Source organism: Balaenoptera musculus, chromosome 9 (assembly GCF_009873245.2).
Source record: "Balaenoptera musculus isolate JJ_BM4_2016_0621 chromosome 9, mBalMus1.pri.v3, whole genome shotgun sequence".
Taxonomy (NCBI): domain Eukaryota; kingdom Metazoa; phylum Chordata; class Mammalia; order Artiodactyla; family Balaenopteridae; genus Balaenoptera; species Balaenoptera musculus.
In genome coordinates, this window is record NC_045793.1 from 72,890,748 (window position 1) to 72,913,624 (window position 22,877).

A 22,877-nucleotide genomic window follows, 5' to 3' on the forward strand; every position below is an offset into this window, starting at 1 on the left:
TGAGAAAATATTTGAAGAGATTATAGTTGAAAACTTCCCTAACATGGGAAAGGAAATAGTCAATCAACTCCAGGAAGGGCAGAGAGTCCCATACAGGATAAATCCAAGGAGAAATACTCCAAGACACATATTAATCAAACTATCAAAAATTAAATACAAAGAAAACATATTAAAAGCAGCAAGGGAAAAGCAACAAATAACATACAAGGGAATCCCCATAAGGTTAGCAGCTGATCTTTCAGCAGAAACTCTGCAAGCCAGAAGGGAGTAGCAGGATATATTTAAAGTGATGAAAGGGAAAAACCTACAGCCAAGATTACTCTACCCAGCAAGGATCTCATTCAGATTCAACTGGGTAATTAAAACCTTTACAGACAAGCAAAAGTTAAGGGAATTCAGCACCACCAAACCAGCTTTACAACAAATGCTAAAGGAGCTTCTATAGGCAGGAAGCACAAAAGAAGGAAAAGACCTACAAAAACAAACCCAAAACAATTAAGAAAATGGTAATAAGAACATGCATATTGATAATTTCCTTACATGTAAATGGATTACATGCACCAACCAAAAGACATAGACTGGCTGAATGCATACAAAAACAAGACCCATATATATGCTGTCTACAAGAGACCCACTTCAGACCTAGAGACACATAAACAGACTGAAAGTGAGGGGATGGAAAAAGATATTCCATGCAAATGGAAATCACAAGAAAGCTGGAGTAGCAATTCTCATATCAGACAAAATAGACTTTTAAATAAAGATTATTACAAGAGACAAAGAAGGATACTACATAATGATCAAGGGATCAATCCAAGAGGAAGATACAACAATTGTAAATATTTATGCACCCAACATAGGAGCACCTCAATACATAAGGCAAATGCTAACAGCCATAAAAGGGAAAATCGACACTAACACAATCATAGTAGGGGAAACACCACTTTCACCAATGGACAAATCATCCAGAATGAAAATAAATAAGGAAACACAAGCTTTAAAGGATACATTAAACAAGATGGACTTAATTGATATTTATAGGACATTCCATCCAAAAACAACGGAATACACTTTCTTCTCAAGTGCTCATGGAACATTCTCCAGGGTAGATCATATCCTGGGTCACAAATCAAGCCTTGGTAAATTTAAGAAAATTGAAATCATATCAAATATCTTTTCTAACCACAACACTATGAAACTAGATATCAATTAGAGGAAAAAAAAATCTGTAAAAAATACAAACACATGGAGGCTAAACAATACATTACTAATTAACCAATAGATCACTGAAGAAATCAAGGAGGAAATAAAAAAATACCTAGAAACAAATGACAATGAAAACACGATGACCCAAAACCTATGGGATGCAGCAAAAGCAGTTCTAAGAGGGAAGTTTATACCAATACAATCCCACCTCAAGAAACAAGAAACATCTCAAATAAACAACCTAACCTTACACTTAAAGCAATTAGAGAAAGAAGAACAAAAAAACCCCAAAGTTAGCAGAAGGAAGGAAATCATAAAGATCAGATCAGAAATAAATGAAAAAGAAATGAAGGAAACAATAGCAAAGATCAGTAGAACTAAAAGCTGGTTCTTTGGGAAGATAAACAAAATTGATAAACCACTAGCCAGTCTCATCAAGAAAAAAAGGTAGGAGATTCAATTCAATAGAATTAGAAATGAAAAAAGAGAAGTAAAAATTGACCCTGCAGAAATAAGAAGGATCATGAGAGATTACTACAAGCAACTATATGCCAATAAAATGGACAACCCGGAAGAAATGGACCAATTGTTAGAAAAGCACAACCTTCTGAGACTGAATCATGAAGAAATAGAAAATATAAACAGACCAATCACAAGCACTGAAATTGAGACTGTGATTAAAAATCTTCCAGCAAACAAAAGCCCAGGTCCAGATGGCTTCACAGGCGAATTCTGTCAAACATTTAGAGAAGAGCTAACATGTATCCTTCTCAAACTCTTCCAAAATATAGCAGAGGGAGGAACACTCCCAAACTCATTCTACAAGACCACCATCACCCTGATACCAAAACCAGACAAAGATCTCACAAAAAAAGAAAACTATAGACAAATATCACTGATGAACATAGATGCAAAATCCTCAACAAAATACTAGCAAAGAGAGTCCAACAGCACATTAAAAGGATCATACACCATGATCATGTGGGGTTTATCCCAGGAATGCAAGGATTCTTCAGTATACACAAATCAATCAATGTGATACACCATATTAACAAACTGAAGGATAAAACCATATGGTAATCTCAATAGATGCAGAAAAAGCTTATGACAAAATTCAACACCCATTTATGATAAAAACTATTTAGAAAGTAGGCATAGAGGGAACTTACCTCAACATAATAAAGGCCATATACGACATAAAGGCCATAAACCCACAACCAACATCGTTTTCAATGGACAAACCCACAGCCAACGTCGTTCTCAGTGGTGAAAAAGTTAAACCATTTCCACTAAGATCAGGAACAAGACAAGGTTGCCCATTCTTACTGCTGTCATTCAACATAGTTTTAGAAGTTTTAGCCACAGCAAAAGGAGAAGAAAAAGAGATAAAAGGAATTCAAATCGGAAAAGAAGTAAAGCTGTCACTGTTTGCAGATGACATGATGCTATACATAGAGAATCCTAAAGATGCTACCAGAACACTACTAGAGCTAATAAATGAATTTGGTAGAGTAGCAGGATAGAAAATTAATGCACAGAAATCTCTTGCATTCCTATACACTAATGGTGAAAAATCTGAAAGAGAAATTAAGGAAACAGTCCCATTTACTATTGCAACAAAAAGAATAAAATACCTAGGAATAAACCTATCTAAGGAGACAGAAGACCTGTATGCAGAAAACTGTAAAACACTGATGACAGAAATTAAAGATGATACAAACAGATGGAGAGATATACCATGTTCTTGGATTGGAAGAATCAACATTGTGAAAATGACTGTGCTACCCAAAGCAATCTACAGATTCAATGCAATCCCTATCAAACTACCAATGGCATTTTTCACAGAACTAGAAAAAATTCCACAATTTTTGTATGGGAACACAAAAGACCCCGAATAGCCAAAGCAATCTTGAGAAAGAAAAACAGAGCTGGAGGAATCAGGCTCCCTGATTTCAGACTATACTACAAAGCTACAGTAATCAAGACAGTATGGTACTGGCACAAAAACAGAAATAGAGATCAATGGACTAGGATAGAAAGCCCAGAGGTAAACCCATGCACCTGTGGTCACCTTATCTTTGATAAAGGAGACAGAAATATGCAACGGAGAAAAGACAGCCTCTTCAGTAAGTGGTGCTGGGAAAACTGGACAGCTACATGTAAAAGGATGAAATTAGAACACTCCCTAACACCATACACAAAAATAAACTCAAAATGGATAAAGACCTAAATGTAAGGCCAGACACTCTAAAACTCTTAGAGGATAACATAGGCAGAACACTCTTTGACATAAACCACAGCAAAATCTTTTTTGACCCACCTCCTAGAGTAACGGAAATAAAAACAAAAATAAACAAATGGGACTTAATTAAACTTAAAAACTTTTGCACAGCAAAGGAAACCATAAACAAGACGAAAAGACAACCTTCAGAATGGGAGAAAAGATTTTCAAATGAAGGAACTGACAAATGATTAATCTGCAAAGTATATATATAGCTCATGCAGCTCAATATCAAAAGAACAACCAAATCAAAAAATGGGCAGAAGATCTAAATTTACCTTTCTCCAAAGAAGATATACAGATTGCCAACAAACACATGAAAGGATGCTCAACATCACTAATCATTAGAGAAATACAAATCAAAAGTACAATGAGGTATCACCTCACACTAGTCAGAATGGCCATCATCAAAAAATCTACAATGCTGGAGAGGTTGCGGAGAAAAGGGAACCCTCTTGCACTGTTGGTGGGAATGTAAATTGATACAGTCACTATGGAGAACAGTATGGAGTTTCCTTAAAAAACTAAAAATAGAACTACCATGTGACTCAGCAATCCCACTAGAGGGTATATACCCTGAGAAAACCATAATTCAAAATAGTCATGTACCACAATGTTCATTGCAGCCCTATTTACAATAGCCAGGACATGGAAGCAACCTAGGTGTCCATGGACACATGAATGGATAAAGAAGATGTGGCACATATATTCAGTGGAATGTTACTCTGCCATAAAAGGAAACGAAATTGAGTTATTTCTAGTGAGGTGGATGGATCTAGAGTGTGTCATACAGAGTGATGTAAGTCAGAAAGAGAAAAACAAATACCGTATGCTAACTCATATATATGGAATCTAAAAAAACAAACAAAAACTGCTTCTGATGAACCTAGGGGTAGGACAGGAATAAAGACACAGATGTAGAGAATGGACTTGAGGACATGGGGAGGGGGAAGTGTAAACTGGGAAGAAGTGAGAGAGTAGCACTGACATATATACACTACCAAATGTAAAATAGGTAGCTAGTGGGAAGCAGCTGCATATCACAGGGAGATCAGCTCGGTGCTTTGTGACCACCTATAGCGGTTGGATAGGGAGTGTTGGCGGGAGATGTAAGAGGGAGGCAATATGGGGATATATGTATATATATAGCTGATTCACTTTGTTATACAGCAGAAACTAACACAACATTGTAAAGCAATTATACTCCAATAAAGATGTTAAAAAATAAATAAATTTAAGAAATGCAAAAAAAAAAAAAAAGAGGTGTCCAGAGGCCAGATCATTTGTGCAATGTGGTTGGTCTTAAATGCTTGTTCTTAGGTGTCAGAGTGTGTGAGATGGAATCCCAGCACTGTCACTTGCTAGACATGAACCTAAAGCAAGTTCTTTAGTCTTTCTGTGCCTTCGTTTGCTCATTTGTGATATAGGAATAATAATATTATCTGCCCTCAGATATTTTTGGATTAAATGAATATCAAATATTGGAGTTTATTATTTTTCATATTATTATTTGCATTATATTATTTTTGTGTTATGTATTACATTATAGCATTATAATATAATACTATTATTTGTCATTTTGTTTTTGTTTATTTTGTTTATATTAAGAGGAAAAATAAATACGTTTTTTTCTGTGGTGGCAGTAATCTAACAGATGAAATAATTAATGATATTGTAGAGAGAAGGGGAAACTATAGGTACTATGTCCTTGAATAGGTAAGAGAAGCAGCACAGGGGAATTAATTGCCCTTAGATAGTACTGGGGACTAGTAAATGGATAGAGTTTATTATGGAAGGATGAGGAAATTTTATTCTAATTGCTTCCCTTTTATAAGTGAAATAAGAAGCAAAGTCATCACTAAGGGTAAAGGGTGAGTAGGGGTTAGTGGAGATTTGAAGAAAGAGAAGAGGGTAGAAATACCATACGAAAGGCTTGGAGAGTTAATCGACTAAGGAATATAGTATGATTGCTGGGCATCATGAAGAGCCTACTGAGATTTCCAATCATGAATTTAAAGGAAGCCCAGGCGTGTGGGTTTTATATATGCTTAGGTGCAGGAACAGAGCAGATGCAAGTTGTGTTTAATCAGAGTTACAATTTTACCAGGGGAGTATGTTGAAGGAAGAAAAGGGCAAAGTGACTAAAAGTATGTTGTGGACTGAATATTTGTGTCCCCCAAAATTTATATGTTGAAGCCCTAACTCCCCATGTGACCAAATTTAGAGAAAGGGTCTGTGAGGGAATGATAAAGATTGCATGATTTCATGAGGGTGGGGCCTTAATGCAGTGGGGTTGGTGTTCTTATAAGAAGTGGAAGAGACACCATAGTTCTCTCTGTGCTTGTATACATGCACTCAGAGAATGGCCTTGAGTGAGGACTCCAGGGACAAAGGAGATGGAAGCCAGGAAGAATGCTCTCAACAGAAACCAAACCCTGCCAAACCTTAATCTCAAATTCCAGCCCCCAGAACTAAGAGAAATAAACTTATGTTGTTTAAGGCACCCAGCCTGTGGTATTTTATTTTGGGAGCCTAGCAGACCAACACACCGGGAGAGTATGTTGGAGGGAAAAAGGGACAAGTTGTCTAAAAGTATATGTAAGGAAGTAAATATAATAATGGACTCTGAAGTCTAAGTCAGATAAGGAGGAAAGGGAACATGGTGTTGGGGATTGAATGATGTACATCAAAAGTTAAGTAAGGTCAGGACTTCCCTGGCAGTCCAGTGGTTAAGACTTCACCTTCCAATGCAGGAGGTGTGGGTTCAATCCCTGGTCGGGGAGCTAAGATCCCACATGCCTCGTGGCCAGAAAACCAAAACAGAAAACAGAAGCAATCTTGTAACAAATTCAATAAAGACTTTAAAAATGGTCCACATCAAAAAAAAATTTTTTTTAAAAGTTAAGTAACGTCAGAAGATTGGAAGTCCCAGTGCTGCTGAAGCCTCAACTGGAAAATAGGAGAGTAGGAGGGTAGGATATTTGACATTGAGATTTTGGCAGAGATGTCGTTATTTATTGGTAATGGCAAGGTCTAGGAGTATGGCTGTAAACAGAAGACAGATTTATGGAAGGCAAGGAGTCAGAGAACTAAGAAATGATATTGAATAGATTTTCTGTGTGGTTATTGAAATCGCTAAGAAATTAACTGAGTGATGGAGACAAAGGCAGAAATTCCAAACGCAAAATATTCAAGGAATGGATACAGATATAAGTACACAGATTTGAGTGATATTTAAAAGCAAAATCAACAGGAATTGGTCATGAATTAAAATGAGATAGAAGAACAATACGGAGAGGGAGCCATTAAGGATAACTCACTGGTCCCTGACTTGAGCTACTGGATGAATCATGGTATCATTGGTAAGTTAGGGAAGGCTGCGAGAAGATCAGGAGTTTGATCTTGGATATTCTGAATTTGAAGTGACCTTGGGATATCCCACCAAAGATATCAAGGAAGTGGGCTGGTATTTTGGTGCTCAGAGCAGGGTTCATCCTGGAAATAAAAATCTGTGAAGTATCTGATGATGGGTGATAATTGAATTCCGTGAGAGTTGTGCCATTGCCTACGAAGTAAGTATAGAAAGAGGAGAGGAGAAGCCTAAGACTTGGGCCTTGAGTAACTTCAGTATTTAATGAGCAGATTGAGGAGTATGAGCCTTAAAGGAGACTGATTAGGAAGTTGAAAGAGAGGTAAAGAAACCAGGAGAGTATGAAGTCACAGAAGCCAAGGGAAGAGAATCTTTTAAAAAGGAAGGTGTAGCCAGTAGTGTTGAAAGCTAATGAGACCAAGTAGCCTGAGAGCATAAAAATCTCATTAGATTTAATGACATGGAGGCTATTGGTGACCTTAGTAAAAGCTTCATTAATGGACTAATGGAGGTGGAAGGTAAGTTAGAGATAGGTGACTGAGGCAGAGGTGAGGAAAAGCCAAAAAGAGAAAGCAGGATAGACCATGTTTTCAACATTTTTAAAGGGGAAGAAAAGACATGTGGCAGTTAGAAGGGTCAATCAAAGTAAGGATGGAGATATATATACGTATATGTATAGTGTGGGTGTGTGTATTTGTATTGTCTTAGTTAACATATATATAATTTTATTTTCAAGGTGGCAGGAACTTGAGCCTATTTAAATCTTGATGAAATGTATATAATTGGGAATTTTAACATAAATTTAATATGTTAGTGAGGAAAACATAAATGATAGTGGAAAAGTAGGAGGGGATGGTATCCTAACTGCAGGTGATAGATTCTAGGAGGACTAACAACTTCTCTAGTGCAACAGGAGGGAAAGAGAGATGGACTACCCCAGGACTCAGTCATCTTAATTGTGTTCTATCTTCTCTCTTTCTGGGTGATCTAATCCTTTTTTACAAGAAAGTGTTGTGGAGGGTTGGTGCTGTGGGTTTCATGGTCTCAAAGCAGCCATGAGAAAGGAGAACACAAGCTCCGTCTTCTGCTGCAGGCGGGTTGGTGAGATGTGAGAGAGGAAATAGCTACCACCTGAGCATATTATGGGAGAAGCAGCCTTGCCAGGTTTCAACTAAGGAGAGGCAGGGGCCCCTCAGAAAAGACTTGGAAAATGTAGGGGAGTTTGCCATTCCTGAGAACACAGTGGAAAGTTTGGGTGGATCATGATAACTAAGAAAATATTTGTTATTGGCAAGAAGATAATTTTCAATCTAAAATCAAGTAGTTGAGCAAAATGGTAGCGGTAACGAAGGAAACTGTAAAGTGAAAGGCAGACCTTTTGTTCAAGGAATTTGGCCGTAAGGGAAAAGAAGAAGATGGAATTAAATTCTATTTGGCTTTTTGTCTTCTATAATCTAGCTAGTTACCTGTGTGATTTCACTTCCATTTTGTTCCTTAACATGAACTCTATTCAGGTTCATTTTCTGTACATAATACTTTCTAAAATCCTTTTTCTCTGAGCCATGTTTATGCTTTTCCCCCTGCCCAGAATACCATTTAAGTCATTTTTCACCTTTATGAACACAACTCTTCTTGTAAGACCGTTTAAAATTTACCTCTCAACTTTCTCTTTGTTTTATAGTATTTTTTCACTCTGAAATAATTGACGTTTGTTGTAAAACCATTTGGAAAATACTTGAAATTATAAATTAAATATAATCCACATAATACTATTGCTCAGATATATCATGCTGTATGTATTATTTTTAACACCAGTACTTGTAAATTGCTAAGTCTTTTCTGTTCCACTAAATATTTATAACAAAATTTTAATGGCTCTCTAATATTCTGTGGTATAGATGTAGCATATTTCATTTAACCATTCTCCTAATATTAACCAACTTAGATAATTCCCATTTTTCCTATTGTAAATAAAACATTATCTTTTACGTAAATACTTGTCTACACAATTAAAACACCTTTAGAGCAAAAATCCTTTAAGTAGATTACTAGTTCAAAGGGTAAATGTTTTATAAAGGCTCTAAATGTATAGAGGTAGATTATTTTCCAGAAAGACTATAATAAATTATCCTCCTGCAGACATCATTTATCAGTATATAGGCACCCCTCCATTGTCAGCATGGAGTATTTTTAAAAGTTTTAATTTCCTAAGTGGAAAAATGGCTTCCCATTGGGATTTTCATCTGCTTGTATTTGATTACTAATTAAGGTGAATATTTTTTCTTATAGTTATTGATTACTGGATGTTTTCTTCTTTGTATTGTCTAGTCATGCCCTTTAGCACACAAAACATAGTATTTTTAATTGAATTATAAAAGATCATTAGTATTGTTAATCTAATTGTAAAATTTTGTTACATGCTAATTATCTTGCCTTGTATTATATTGGTTGTTATTTTCACCCTAACTACTGTTTTCGCAGTAAAATATATCACACATATCTAATCTTTACAGAATCTCCATTCTCGGAAGTCATGTAGCACTCTAGAGTTTCACTCCACAATCTTAAAATTGCACTCTCTACTGTCTTGTGTTGTTCATTAATAGTTTCTTTTGTATTAATCATTTATAGCCACAGAGATAGTAACTTGCTTAAGAACAAGAATAGGGAATATGTTTATCATTATTCCTAGATTTGTAATTGGTATTGTGTTATAGACTTCTAACTTGCTTCTGGGATTATCATTATGTATAGGCCCATCAAAATATATAGCAAATTAACTCGTGTGTTAATTACCATTATGTTCTAGAAAAATTTATGTACATTTACAGCCGTTGGGAATAGGTTATTTTTCTTGAGACTATCTTTATGCTTGTAGTAAGATTTGGGAAAAAATATCCCTGGGGTATATTAAAATTATTTCAAAAGTTTTAGGATTGTATATTAAAGAAACATTCTGTCGTGAGCATGTTACTTGTATCATAGTTAAGTGAAAGGTGGTGTGAGCCATCTGATAAATGATTTCTTTTTTCACGTCAAGCAGCCCAGCTTTTCTGAGCATGCTGGCTTTGCAAGGATTTATAGTTCCCTGCCTTCATGCTGGAGTTACTTCAGCTTTCCGTGATGCATTCCAGCTAATCTGGAGGTTAAGGCATTCCTTGATCATGGATAGATCTGATTGCTACTCAGCCCTGGAATTCTTTATAAAATTCCAGAACGTGGGCTAGAAATTGACTTAGGGAATCCAATAAAGTTGCAAGTCTTGGCAGTCATCCAAGCTAAATTTATAGACTGGAAGAAATATGGGCTTTCCATTGTTCTCTTTTTCACCTTTCTGGGGTTTCTTTTGTGTGTATGTGAGTGTGTGAGTGTAAATTGATCATTTTGCTGACATTGGAGTGGAAATAATCATTGAGGAAATCCAGCTAAAGAATTTACACTTTGGATCCTCCGTGGTCTTTCCGAACTTTGACCCAAACCTGCACCAAGAGTGAATTTGTTCTCCCTCTCTAGGATGCTGGTGTCATAAAATAAGAAGTTGTTCTTGAAAATGAATCATGCTAGTATAACAGCTGATGTACACATTTGCCAGCTAGGTACAACTCCCAAATCCCCGTTCTTCCCCTGGCTCTGTGGGAGCCTTCTTTTTGAGACATGATCTGAGAAAATGTGATCATATGTATTGTTTCTGTTCATTCTGTGAAATGGTAATGGGGGCAAGAAAACAAGCTCTGAAGCCTCTTACAGATTTCAGTCTTTTTGTGTGTGCCTGATGCTCTGTCGTACGTGGAGATCCAAGCAATCCTCTCCTATCTGATCAATGAAAATCTGTCTTGTCCTTACAGAATGGATTTGCTGTTGTGAGGCCCCCAGGCCATCACGCTGAAGAATCCACAGCCATGTAAGTACCAGGGACTGTTGCCCATCTCCAAGCGCCACGGTTCCTGGCGGTCACCTGCCCCGTGCATGTCTCTGAAGCCTCTAATTGTTAGCAGATGGACTGAGAAATCTTGCGAGGTACTCCCAGAAGCAGATTTATGGCTTCAGAGATCATATAGCATTTTAAAAAATGCTCTGAACATTATTTATAATGGTTTTCCTGGCTGATTTGCTTTCTTATTTCTCTGTTCTTCTCTATTCCGCAGGGGGTTCTGCTTTTTTAATTCAGTTGCAATTACCGCCAAATACTTGAGAGACCAACTAAATATAAGCAAGATATTGATTGTAGATCTGGTATGTATTCCTGGCCAGAGCTGCATTTTCAGTGACTCTAGATAAAAGGGAGTGAATTTGTATTTCTCTGTTAGGTTGCCTTGCTTTTCGCACTTGCAAACAACTGAAGGGTGTGTTTCCTTTGAATGTGGAAACTCATTAAATTCAGGATTGCAGTTCTGAAACCATAAACATTCACGTTTCACTTTCATGGTGTTAACTGCAATTTAATGAGAAGAAGGCGCAGATCAGGGCAACTTTTATGATGCTTAAATGAATTGATACTTCCACAGTTAAAATAACCCAACAGAACCTGAATTTACTTTTCCCTGCAGAATATAGACTTTAAATAGTCAGATGTGCTGGAAAGAATGCTGTTGCTTTGGTAACCAATTGGCCACTTCCCCTGGTTAGCAATCATGTTGCTTGTTGTGCAACAGTGGTATTATTAAAACAAGTCAGCATGTCATTTTTTTCTGAAAAGATCTCAGATCATGTATGCCAGTTTGGGATGACTCCCGGCAGGAACCCTGAGTGATTAAAAGTCAGAGGCATTAGATTAGTCTTGCATTTTAACATGATGCATTCTTACACAATAGAGTTATAATTTGTTTAACAAATGGTTTGTTTAAATGCAGATGACACTTGGCAGCTTGTCTATAGTATATTTGTGAATAATGAGCTGGAGATCTGCCCCATACAAAAGGACCAACCCAGGAAAGGGCGAAAGAGAGCTGACTGGTGATTTATGAGCCCCGTTTTCGGTTTGCCTCCAGTTCACGAGGAGGTGTAATAGGTTGTCTGACAAAGCATAGACAGGAAATGAACCCTGGCATCCAAAGCTAACCTGCTACATCTGCACTTAATTAATTTTTGCAGGTGATAAAAGATTTAAAGGCAAAATATGTTAAAAGTTTTTTTTGAAGTGCAAGACTTAATAGTCTAAATCTTGTTCATATCTGCACTCATAATTAAATCTTATTGGGAAGTCGTGGCCTCACTGTCCCGCCCTCCGATTCAGTTAAGCAGGCACACCAAAGGGTTGAGAGAGCACAAACCAAGCCATGTGAAGAAATACTTAGTCAAGTTAAAATGAAGATAAAAGGAATGAAAGACTGATAACCATTTGTACTGTTTGGTAGGAATGGTTATTTTCCACATCCTGCAGTGTAGCCTTTCTGCAAGTTCTTTGGTGCTGAGAGTATTGAAACCCAACTTCCCATGTATTTTCCAAACATGCTTAAATTTCAGTATAGGTCATAGTTCAACATTAAAGAAATGTGTTGAAGGCCTAGATATACTACAGCAACAAGGTCTTAAAATTTTACAAAAATGAGGACATCAGTACCTATTTTCCCATGTATGTACAAAATGACGTTTTAAATAATTAATAATCATTGGCTTGCATGATTTATAAGATGGTAAATTTAAAAAATAATTTAATATGTTTCTAGAACTCTTAAGTTTTGCTCAAAAGATGAGCGAAAAACTTGAAGAAAGGGTAGCAGACGAAGACCAAGGATTGTGGGAAAATTTTTCTATGCTTTCTAAATTTGTCACAATTATTCAGGAAGGAGATTGTTAAGCTGTCACCCTATCCTTAAGAATTTTTTAGTATTACTTTCTGAGGAATCTCCTCTTCTATGAAGATAAAAACTGTTAAGAGGCTCTTTGAAAGCACATTTGTGACATCCAAACTCTAAAGCAGTGAATTGTACAAGAGACTTGAAGGCTAAAATGCCTGGCTTGTGATAGATGAATATTTTGTACCTCAGAGGATTTGTGTTTAAGGTTTTGTTTTTGTACATGAATATAAGAATAAAAGATTGTTGGATGTAATTTGATATGATTTATAAATTAAGTTGCTTGGTAGCTATAAGGAGTGTCCTGTAAGCTTACTGGCCTTTGATTATGAATTTGCTCCATTATCCCACGTAAAGGATACTGATTTCCCAACAGGCTATAGTAAAAGAGAAGTTTTTGTTTTATATTCTCTAAACATATGAAGTTCTGTCCAAAGGGTTGCCTCTGAGATCACCACCAGCCCGCATATTCTTACTTTCAAGTCTTCCAAATTCTGCAGCTGCAGGGATACTTTGAGGAAATTCCCCTGTTTCTTCCAGCTGCCGAGAAGGAAGTTTTAAAGTGCCACGTGGCGCTGAGACATCCGTTCTCCCTGGCTGACAGGTCTGTTCTGCAAGTTAGCAGAGGAAAAGTGAAGGTTCTTCAGTGGCAAAAGAACTTCATTCCTGCATATACAAAGTCACTAACTTTAGCTAAATGGTATGAACCAGCTCCATCAATTCCTGGGCCAACAGAAGGCAGAGCTACTCCATTGTTTCAGCAGCTAGATTCCACATTTTTTAGATGCCTAGTAACAGAGAGCTCTAATTCAGCCCCTATTTGAGGCCACAGCCAAATATCAGAGGCGTTGAGTATTGTAGGCAGGAATGATTCTAGTTGATCTGTGGAGCTTATTCATTCCAGTTCTCCTTCTGGGGAAGAGTCCAAAGATACGCAGATTGGTGAGGAGAGAGAGCAGGTGCACTTGCTTTTCAGCTTGCAAGAGACTGGCCATTGTGTTCAGGGCGTGAACCTGTCCTAGAAGTAGGATTTGCCTGAATGACTCAGGTAGCTTTTATGTAATGTGACTTTCAGTTGAAAATAATATGTTTTAGGGTATTTTCATTAAAAAAAAAAGACACTTCAAATGTCCATAGATTTTAGGCAATTCCATTTTTGGTCAAGCATCAAACTTGACCAGAGGATTGTCGCAAGTGCCAGTACTAAATAATTATAAGTGATAACGTTAGTTGATAGAATATATAATTTATTCAGAGCTATTTTAACATTGTAGTGAAAACATGTTGGCTCTAAATCCTTGTATAGAATAAATTTTCACAGTATATCTTTAACCAGTAAAATAGCGAAATGATTTTTCAGTATTTCCCAGCAAATCTTAGATACAAGATCTATTTTGAGGCTGTTCATGATTTGGTTCATTTCCTTACTATAGTAAGTCCTCATAATCACCAATAATTGTCTTATATTGATCTAGTATATATTTGTTGCTATGGAGAAAAAAATCCTCAGATCATATCTGACCAGTAAGTAGTTTGTATTTATATTTTCAGAGAAACTGGAAAAATACTCTCAAGATTATAAGTTGTTGCCCAAAACAAAAGGCACATTTGGACTTACCTTTGTCTCTAAATGCTTTGTGAATATAAATATGGAATCAAGAATTATCCAAGTATTTTTAGAATGGGTTTGTGAAGTTTAATGAATAATGTCTGTCGAAACCTTATTGTGCTATGGGCAAGAGTATATTTCTTATTCTGAAATTTATGCAACAATAAGCACCCAACACATTTTTGAAGAACATATTATTTTATATCTAAGACAAATTATCTCTTATTTGACCTTCTTAGATAAACCTTTACAACATCAAGGCAATATTTTTCTGGTTTTCAAACTGTGGATGTATCTAGGCCCAGAGCAAAATTTTTCTTACAACGCTGACTAAAAATTCTATCCTGTAGTAGAAATGCAAACATTCTATCATTGTTATTTTTCAAAATATTTTGTTTGTCCATCCTCTAGGTATCCAGTAGCAAATTCAAGACATTGTGGGTTAAGTTGTATCATTTTTGTTCTCATAAAGGAAAAGTTTTGCTATTTCCTCCTTCCTTTCCTTTGAACATTCAGAAATCCAGGAATTAATATGTATATTTTTCAGTAAGCTATTTTTTTTCCTGATGTGTGTATGCCTTTAGTCAGGACAAGTTTCTGGAAAGATGCCTTTCTTTCCAAATATGTTATGATTCCTTAATTGATTTTGGAAATGTGTACTATGTAAAAGGGGGGAGGATTAGTGTATGTCTACACTGTGGATAGCAAACTCACTGCAGGCTTTTAGAACCTACCAAAAGGAGGTTTTGGTGGTGTCTACTGAGGGAGTTCTGGGCTGGAGGTTGAAGTGGAGACAAGTTATATAAACCTCAATAAGGAGCAATAGTGACCACCAGTCTCACTTCATAGGTTTGCTAAGAAGATCAAAGAGATAATGAATGTAAGTGTAAGTTAACAGCATAATGGTTATGAGTTTGGCCTTTGGAGTGAGAAGTGGATTCAAGACCCTGTCTTGAAAAATAACTGAAGCTCTCCAAGTCTCATTCTACTTACCTTTTAAATCAGCGATAATATCATATACCTCATATAAATGTTAAATAATCTATGCAAGATATTTAATATGGTACCTGACTCAAAAATTGTAGGAATCATTGTTGAAAATAGTGTGATTCTTACTGATATAAAATAAAGTATAATGTAAGTAAGTAGTTATAAGTGACCAATACTTTTTTATAACAGAACCTGAAACTATAAATGCTACACATGTAGCAGTAATATTATATTAAATACAAATATATAGGTTTTTCACTTTTATGAGTCATTTATTTTATCTTGTTCAGAAGCAATTAGGAACCATATTAACTGAGACTCTTAACACTTGGGGTCTTTTAGTAAGGACGTTTTTAAAAATGCTATTGGTTTTATTTTTCCTATATCTATTATCAATTCCGGCATGTTTATATCATAAAACAATTAGAAAAAAAGAACTATTAAGTTTTGAATCATTATCAAATACAAATGTCCTAAGAATTTTTTTTCTTTCATTTTAATGAAACAGGCCCTTTTTTTTTTCCTGTGGTAAGGGGGAGTGGTGTGGAGAAAGAAAATATAGGAAGAAGGAGGCTGGGAAGAGAGCCATAATATAATATTAAAATTAGGCAAATTGGACAAGATTGCATAAAGGCTCATGCCATCTTTCTGCTTTCGCCCAAATGATTTAATAGCTAATGAGCTCACGCTCCTGTGTCTTTGACTCTTGCCTTCACGATTTTACCAAAATAAAGTATGAAGTCCTTTTTGCATCTGGCATCTCTTTTGAAGTCATTCTAACTGCTGAGGGACTGCTAACTGAATTGAACGCTTCAAGAAAGCCAATTTACTCAGCTGGTTGCAAAGCCTTTGACCTTAATGGTGGGACTTGGCAAATCAATGCGTACACGTATGTTTAGTGTTCTGTCAAGAATTGCGAAAATGCTCTGTAAGCCATAGATCCTTCTGCAAAATACTAGTTTGTAGTTTAAACATTAGTCTTTCTTCAGAGGCCAATGAGGCTAGTTAATTAAGCCTAAGGGGTTATGAACTGTTGGCAGTTAATAAGTCATAAAATTCCTCCATAAAACAGGATGCGAGATTCCATCACTGAAGCAAAGAGTACAAAGGGCCGGTGTATAAATATCTAATTGTACCAAAGGACTGGGCTTTCTCAATGACTGCTCATCTGGAGTCTCCAGGGCATGTTTGCTGTGGTTTCCTGATTTTTAGAAGCCAGTTTAAAAAATGAGTGCATTAAAGGGTAATTTGCCTGAAAGTTCAGGAAGTAAAGGGGGTGGTGTGGAAGCAAGCTGAACAGGAGAAAGAAAGAGGGACATACAAGACAGAAAATGAGAAGGAGGGTGGGGTAGAAAGACAGGGAACTAGAAATTAGAAAAGTTGTCTCCACACAGAGTGAGACGCGACTGTATTTGTCATCTGTTTTTTTTTTTTTTTCCCTGTAGGATGTTCACCATGGAAATGGTACACAGCAGGCCTTTTATGCTGACCCCAGCATCCTGTATATTTCACTCCATCGCTATGATGAAGGGAACTTTTTCCCTGGCAGTGGAGCCCCAAATGAGGTTCGGTTTATTTCTTTAGAGCCCCACTTTTATTTGTATCTTTCAGGTAATTGCATTGCATGATTACCCCTAATTTTCTTGTCCTTTGCGGGTGTTTTAAATTACACGAGATTACTGAATTGTCCCACGGGACCAAGAACCAGTGCAGAACAAGTGCATAACCCAGAGCACTGGTTGTCAAGCAAAGTTGGGCTGATTTGACATGTTGTTTGATGTTTATTTCAAGAGCTCACATGTGTTTGTTTTCCTCTCTTCTTGCTTCTTCCCTGTGCTCTTCTCTACCCACTGTGGTGTGGTTTTTCTCTTCCTAGGTTGGAACAGGCCTTGGAGAAGGATACAATATAAATATTGCCTGGACAGGTGGCCTTGATCCCCCCATGGGAGATACTGAGTACCTTGAAGCGTTCAGGTTGGTACTTCTTTCTCTGAAAGTGGAAAGTTAGAAAACAAATGAAACAACACCAAATGTAAAAGAAAAACGTAAATTTCTAACTAAGGTAAAGTAGCTAAAGGAGTCATTCTATTAAAGCTCCAAAAAATGTTTGGTTTGAGGGACCTGTATATTGCTACAAAGCCACTTAAGGAGTGTGTGTACCAAAAAAAGGTACATCAAGACCTAGTTGTAGTTATATAGGTATGTTCGCCAATGGCCAGGCATGTTCCCCTCTTTCTGCAAAAAAAAAAAAGGGGAAAAAAAGATTTTATTATTAAGTATTCTGGAAAATTCTGCCTATTATGACATATGATGTGATTTAGAATGGACATTAGCGTATTAACCGCTCTGGGAATTCCTTCACTACCTATTTAACTTTTTTGAACAGACATTTCGCAAACTTCACTGGACTAAAGAATTTTTTGCACATATTTTTACATTTAGCACCACTTGGCATTCTTAGTTCCAAGGAACATCGGCCTAGGCAATCTCATTTCATGGTTAAGTAAATGGCTTTTCCCTCTCATAATATGTGTATTTTCCCTCTCACATTAAAACACCAACTGATTAATTGGTTGTTGCCAGTTTCTTTAGAAAATGTAGGCAGTAATTAAAGTGTATATGAATATATACACATTGCTACTTTTTTTCTAAAGAGCTTTAAAAATTAGTTGAAACAAGAAATACAATAAATTAAAAGTTTTTGTTTTGGATATAGTTTTTTAAGGCATTTATTCTCTGGAATTAAAATTTTGTTCATTGTTTGGAAAGGTCTCTGTTTTAAGGGAAATAGCAGATTATGTCAATATGTGCCTCACTTGCAAAATTTTGGGAGATTTTAACCTATTGGTACTGCGTGAATTTTGGATGTTTTGTTTATTTGAAGCAAAAGCAAACAACTGCATGATAAGAAATTTTTGAAGCATTCTTTTCTTTGGCTAATTTACCAATTATAAATTCCCAAGGGAAAAATCCTGTCGACAACGCATCTGAAATACATAAGAAAATTTTTTAATCAGTAAAGTTTTGATGGGTTTCTGTTGTCCTTTGTATCATTCATACTTAAATTTCTCCTTTGGGAGTCATTTCTCATTTGAAAACAGGCCCAGGAAAAATGATAGAAAATTGCTATTTTTAAGAATTTACATTAAAATAAATATATTGTCTTGATATTTGAGGAAAATTCTCATATTTCAGATTTGTACTTTGAAAACAATGTACATGCTCTATAAATAGTACATGTATCTTTACTATTTATAAAAAAAATAGGTGAAATAAGTTTATTTTGACTTGGGTTGTCTATGAAGATACCTTGCGTTAATTAGCAGTAAAAGTAAACAACTATATTAAGAAACTATAGGGGTTTCAATATTATGAATTATTTTTGCAACTTAACAAAACATTATTAATATTTTTAAGGAACTCTAATGGGATAATAGATTTTTATATTATCTCACATATGAATTTATTTGTCTGTTTACCAAGTTGACCTAGTAACTTACATGATACACACATTAAGTTCTCAACTTTACTATAGCATATGATCATAGTCATTGGTCTGCAACATAGAATTACTAGTTTTTTATTATCATAATACTATTTGTATTACTGTAGCTTTACATAAGAATGCATTATGCATTCACAGCAGGGAAGGATAATTAATATTTTGTATCTATTTGTTCTCTCATGACAAAGTTAATGGTAGATGAGATTTTTTTAAAAGAACCCCTTTGAACACAACAATTTCATTAAATAATGTGAAAACAGATATTAAGTGTACATCATTGATTTTTTATTGAAATGGTAAGTGAATCAAGTGCTCCTTGAATGTCCCCAAGAATGGCACCTTCTCTTTGCCTGGAGTGTGGACACTTTATTTTAGAAAACTGTTTTAAACTTCCCAGTGCGGTCACCATATCCAGACTTAATTAGAGGAGAAGCAGCATTATTTAGCTAGGCTGCAGAAATGTAAAATTGTGACTTTTAATGTTCATAGTTATTTAAGAACCAGATTTAAACTATAATAATTCTGTCAGTTTTTAACTGTACTCTACCATGTCTGCTTGCTGCTCAATGTGTATAACTAGAAGTACTTGTAAACTTTTGAAGGAGGAATCAAGAAAGTAAGTCCTTCATTCAAAAAATATTCATTGAACACTTAGTATATGCCAGGAACAATGGCGAGCACTTGGAATTTAGAGCCAGTTTGCTCTCAGGGAACATAATATAAGTGATACTTATTGTTCTAGTGAACAGATGTCCTTAGACATAGGATAAAATGATGAATTCTTCCTGAAGGATTTCGGGAAAGGCTTCATCAAGTATTGTTCAACCTGTGCCTTCAAAGATGAGTGGGAGTTTTCAAGGGGTAAAAGAATTGGAGTAGGGGGATTCATACTAGGCAGAGAGAATAGACTGTGAAAAGCATGGAGCTATAAAATGATCTTGCTCTGTGGGCTCAAGAGCATGAGGGTGGGATTGCATGGCAGGTATACAGATCATACTTCATAAAGTCTTTCGCAGGCAAAGAATGCCCATCTAAATGTATAAATTTCTTTCTAATTTTGGACTCTAGTGCGATAGACTCCCAAATAATTTTTAATGTAGTATTATTTTATAAGCATGTCCTTCTTAATATAATCCTTTTTCTAAGTATTGAAACTAAAGCTCTTTCTGGCATCTGTGCATGGGTGCGGAATACAGAGGTTGGGAGAAGAGTAAATGGTACCTTCTCTTTTTTCTTAATTTTTAATTGTTTCTGGACTATGATAAGTATCTTTGTAAGGAAAGCCTCTCTGAAACTCCATTTGTAATAGGATATAAGATGGCTGCTAATTTAAAATTTGCATATATATTGCCTTTGTGGTCTCTATTATGTGTTTTTCTCTGTGGCAAAAAAAATTGCAGGCAAACCAAACATTTTCATGTTTGCTGTAAGTTTTAAAGATAGTTTTAAAAATATAATAGAATATCTGAATTAGTTCAGATAATTCGTTGTTTCTTCCTTGTAGTTATCATTCATCTCTGAAATAACTGAAGGTTATGATTCAGATTTTTCTCAAGAGTTTTAAAAATCTTCAAATAATTTTAAATATCTTCTATGTTCACCTAAAATATATTTCTTAGGTTATCATTTTATTAAATAATTATGGGTATTTGTGTTAAGGTCTTACATGCCAGGTTCTAGATTATAAATTTTATAGACATCATGGCTATTTCTTAAGTGGTTTGTGTAAGCCACAGAACTACTATATGGAAGGGCCATGATGTGGCTCTAAAAATCTATGCTCTTTCTATACCACCACACTGCTACTCTCTTCTACTGTTCATGACTTAAAAGACTAAGGTGTGATAAAGCATAGTGAACTTATACTGAAACATAAGGCCTTCTACCCCAAACCTAAATCACAAATGGCTAGTCCACAGCATGGCAGAGAAGAGCTATTAAGTAATACTGGCTGAATGAATCAATTAATAAATAAGTAAATCAGAGAAGAAAGGGGGAGTAATACACTACAGTAGAAGCATTGGAAACCCCTGAGGGACCTGCATGAATCCTATCTCTTGGTCCCTCAAGGAGCATGCTTCACAAAGAACTCTGGACACCCATTCATTTGCTTATAACAGTTTCAAATGTCTTCTCTTCATTCAACAAATTTGCTAAATGCCTGCTTAGCAGCTTCTGTTCCAATCACTTCAAAATATTATTCCAATGGTTCTGTCTTATCCATAACCCCTAGATGAGCGCTGGACACATTTTTTCTAAAGATTAATTCTTTAAGAGTTCTATAGATGTTAAAGTGGTTATTTATATAAGAGAATTTATTTTTTGTACAATATTATATGTTACAGGTGTACAGTATAGTGATTCACAATTTTTAAAGGTTATACTCTATTTATAGTTATTATAAAATGTTGGCTATATTCCCTATGTTATACAATATATCATTGTAGCTTATTTTGTACATAATAGTCTGTACCTCTTAATCCCCTACCTCTAAATTGCCCCCCTTCCCTCTCTCCACTGGTAAGTACTAGTTTGTTCTCTATATCTGTGAGTCTGCTTCTTTTTTGTTCTATTCACTAGTTTGTTGTATTTTTTTAGCTTTTTCATGTAAGTGATATCATACAATATTTGTCTTTCTCTGTCTGTCTTATTTCACCTAGCATAATGCCCTCCAAGTCCATCCATGTTGCTGCAAATGACAAAACTTTATTCTTTTCTATGGCTCAGTAGTATTCCATTGTGTGCATACACACACACACACACACACACCCTACATCTTCTTTATCCATTCATCTGTTGATGGACCCTTAGGTTGCTTCCGTATCTTGGCAGCTGTAAATAATGCTGCTGTGAACATTGGGGTGCCTGTATCTTTTCGAATTAGTGTTTTTGGTTTTTTTTGGATGTGTAGCCAAGAGTGAAATTGCTGTGTCATATGGTAGTTCTATTTTTAATTTTTTGAGAAACCTTCATGCTGTTTTCCACATTGGGTGCACTAATTTACATTCCCACCAACAGTGTGTGTGGGTCCCCTTTTCTCCACATCCTTGCCAACATTTGTTATTTGTGTTCTTTCTGATGATAGCCATTCTGACCGGCGTGAGGTGATATCTCATTGTGGTTTTCATTTGTATTTCTCTGATGATTAGCGATGTTGAGCATCTTTGCATGTGTTTGTTGGCCATCTGCATGTCCTCTTTGGAAAAATGTCTATTCAGTTCTGTCCATTTTTTAATCAGGTTATTTGGTTTTCTGATGTTGAGTTGTATGAACTATTTATATATGTTGGATATTAACTCCTTATTGATCATATCATTTGCAAATATTTTCTCCCATTCAGTTAGTTGTCTTTTCATTTTGTCAATGGTTTCCTTTGCTTTGCAAAAGTTTTTATGTTTAATTAGGTCCCTTTTGTTTATTTTTGCTTTTATTTCCTTTGCTTTAGGAGACAGATCCAAAAAACTATATTGCTATGATTTCTGTCAAAGCGTATTCTGCCTATGTTTTCCTCTAAGAGTTTGATGGTGTCTGGCCTTACATTTAGGTCTTTAATCCATTTTGAGTTTATTTTTGTGTATGGTGTTAGGGAGTATTCTAATTTCATTCTTTTACATGTAGCTGTCCAGTTTTCCCAGCACCACTTATTGAAGAGACTGTCTTTTCTCCATTGTATATTCTTGCTTCCTTTGCCATAGGTTAATTGACCGTAAGTGTTTGGGTTTATTTCTGAGCTCTCTATTCTGTTCCATTTATCTATGTATCTGTTTTTGTGCCAGTGCCATAATGTTTTGATTACTGTAGCTTTTATAATAGTCTGAAGTCAAGGAGAGTGATTCCTCAAGCTCTGTTCTTCTTTCTCAAGATTTTTTAGGCTGTTCAGCCTCTTCTGGGTTTCCATACAAATTTTGAGATTATTTTTTCTAGTTCTGTGAAAAATGCCATTGGTATTTTGATAGTAATTGCACTGAATCTATAGATTACGTTGGGTAGTATGGTAATTTTAACAGTATTAGTAGTTTGTTCATAGTGGGCAAGATAATATGTATCTCATGCTTCTAATTGAATCTAATGAGGAAAACATCTCCACGTGTTTAAAAAAAAGAGTAGCAATTTCCAATGTA

The 22,877-nt window shown here is 35.7% G+C and overlaps 1 protein-coding gene across 1 annotated transcript in view; it reads left to right on the plus strand.

The window, feature by feature from the left end:
* The window catches only part of HDAC9 (histone deacetylase 9), a 575,085-nt gene that overhangs the window by 351,483 nt on the left and 200,725 nt on the right, over positions 1-22,877 (plus strand). The window contains exons 23-26 of the mRNA XM_036862952.1: positions 10,703-10,758; positions 11,003-11,090; positions 16,697-16,816; positions 17,128-17,225. Coding sequence (XP_036718847.1) covers positions 10,703-10,758; positions 11,003-11,090; positions 16,697-16,816; positions 17,128-17,225 — 362 coding nt within the window. The remainder of the gene's footprint in view (positions 1-10,702; positions 10,759-11,002; positions 11,091-16,696; positions 16,817-17,127; positions 17,226-22,877) is intronic.